General features: G+C 35.5%; 1 protein-coding gene across 1 annotated transcript in view; it reads right to left on the reverse strand.

Moving 5' to 3' along the window:
• Positions 1 to 950: 950 nt before the first annotated feature.
• drap1 (DR1-associated protein 1 (negative cofactor 2 alpha)) overlaps positions 951 to 2,581 on the reverse strand; it is an 11,701-nt gene continuing 10,070 nt past the window's right edge. Inside the window, exon 7 of the mRNA XM_015371660.1 lies at positions 951 to 1,322. Coding sequence (XP_015227146.1) covers positions 1,136 to 1,322 — 187 coding nt within the window. The 3' untranslated portion in view covers positions 951 to 1,135. The remainder of the gene's footprint in view (positions 1,323 to 2,581) is intronic.

Consider the following 2,581-nt stretch of genomic DNA (forward strand, 5'->3'; position numbering starts at 1 on the left):
ACTTTAAAGTTCCTGTTTAGAAACTTGGACATTAATTCAAATGGTGAGCAGCCATCAAACACTTTGGATTCAGCTACGAAGAAAGAAGCAAGAGTCGTCTTTTCTTTTCCATTCATTTAAATTGAAATGTGAACTTTTATTTCACCCATACAAAATAAAACAAACATTAAAAGTTTACAATACAGAGTAATCTGTTTGCAACCACTTCATGAAGAGCTCGGTGCATAAATGGGATTCCCGTCTCTGGGTTCATTTAAAAAGAATCTAAAAGAAGGAGAACCGATGTTAAAGATAGAGGAGCAAAGTTTGACACCGTGCTAATAAAAGAAAACCGACGTTAAAACAAAAAAAAAATAAACAGCTGGATATGTACAGGCAAAAGAGGAGAAAATAATGACTGGAAAAAGGAAAAACTGATATAAATGCTAACCAGTGGCAGCTTTTTTAAATTAAAACAGTAATCATAAACCTGTAGATGTGCAGCTTTATTGATAAAAACTCAATTAAAAGTGGCGACTAAATTTGAAAACAAAGGAAATAATCCATGGTTTGTGAATAGAGGGTAAAAAAAAAAATTAAAAAATCCCCCATAAACTTCTGCCTTGAACTCATCTCACCTAATTCCCCTCAATCTGAACATTTAAGCTGCAGTGAGGGCTGAGCTTCCACTTCTTTCCAGCCAAACTACAAGCCGGAGGACCCAGGTTTGTTTTTTATAATATCCAATATAGAGAAATATATATATATATTTAAAGAAAGTGTACAAAAAATAAAAGAAAACGGAAAAAAAACCAAAAGTTTTGAGGCGAAACAAACACACCTGCCCTGTGTGCTGCGGCTTAAAGCTCGGCCATCTTTACTGGTCACAAAAAAATAAAAATAAAAACTAAACAACAAAGACTATGCTAAAAAACAGCCCCCATCTCTACATTAAAATAAAAGCTTTTTAAAAAAATTAAAACACCTAATATACAACAAGTTTTGTTTCTTACAGCTTTTCTGCCGGTTGGCTGTGATGAAGAGGAGTTCTCTTCACTGCTGGAGCAGCCGCCAAAGAGTCAACTTAAGAATGGGAAAATAATGCTGAAAGACGCGTCTGTGTGAGGGAGAAATAAAGAGAGGAAGTCCGGGGCAGCTAAGAGTCGTAGTCTTCGTCGTCGTCGTCCTCGTTTTTGTGCGGCACGGGCGCTGGGGGGGGCGGCGCGATGCTCACCATGGAAGGATGAGGAGCGAAGGCCATGGTGCTCGGGGCCTGGGCTGGAGGCAAGATGGCTGCCGGCACCATGTTGCCCATGTGCACCAACTGGGAGGGGGGGTTTGAGCTGGTGGGGGGGCAAACACAGAGGTGAAGCGGCCGTTACAGAATGAAACAAAAGTATGGAGACAAATCCGCTCCATTATTGTTGCCATCAAAGAAAAGGTTATATGGATATTGGAGGAAATAAAAACAGAAATAAAAATTTGAAAGATGTCTTAATTAACAAGTTTTGTGAGTAACTATGCTGCTTTCTCAGATTGTATTTAATTTTCTTATATATATATATATTTTTTTGTTTTTCAGATTGGTTTTTACAAGCTCATTTATTTTTTTTCAAATTGTGTTTCACAGACAACATGGTCTTCACTTCAAACACAATATAAACGCTTGTTCTTCCCACACATTGATCAATAAGTGTTGTCACTGACATCCATGCAGACCAATAGAAACGCTTCTTCACTCCAGAGGAATGCCCGCCCCCAGGAGTTAAGAGAATGTGATCTGAAAAAAGCTAATTAAAAGAAATTGCAAGTTCTAAAACTTAATCTAAAAAAAAGAGACATTCTGAACAGAAAAAATACCTAAAAAAGGTATTTATATACACATATATATATATACAAGCTTTTTAGAAAATTAATTAATAAGTTAATACATTTTTTAAAACTCTGAGAAAACAGCACTTTTTTTACAAATTTTCATTTACAAAAAGTTCTCTTGGCTTGCAACAACAATGGAACAAATTTCACTCCATACAAAAACAAATTGCGTCCTTGGATGTGTTTAAATTGAACATAATCAGAAAAAACTGGAATGTTCTACGGCGGTTCCACTGATCTGGGCCCACTGATCTATTCTACACCAACCCCAATGCTAAATCTCATAAAGTAAGAAAAGTCGGTGTAAACTGTCCTAAAAGTCGTTTAATGACGTCATCACCTAATCAGAATATTTATTAATGCTTTGATTCAGGGGTAGGAAAGGAATATTAACATCAACAAAGACTGTAAATAAAATAATTTCTCTAAAACGTCCCTTTAGCTGACAGAGCGACTGACTAAGAGCAGATTTTTTTTAAATTTATGATAAAAAATGTTTTCTTCCATCAATAAGCTCCATCAAGAACTGCTCAAGTGGAAAAGTTGTGGTTTCACCTGATTTAATTTCGTATACTATCTGATTATTAATTCTAAAAAATAATCGACAGATTAATCGATTTGCAAAATAATCGTTAGTTGCAGCCATAGTAGAAACTAATCATTCTCGCCCTGCAAAAAAATGAAATTTAAATAAGTAATTTCTTCTTAAAATAAGTGCATTTTTTCT

Source organism: Cyprinodon variegatus, unplaced genomic scaffold (genome assembly GCF_000732505.1).
Source record: "Cyprinodon variegatus isolate N-32 unplaced genomic scaffold, C_variegatus-1.0 Scaffold62, whole genome shotgun sequence".
Lineage (NCBI taxonomy): Eukaryota > Metazoa > Chordata > Actinopteri > Cyprinodontiformes > Cyprinodontidae > Cyprinodon > Cyprinodon variegatus.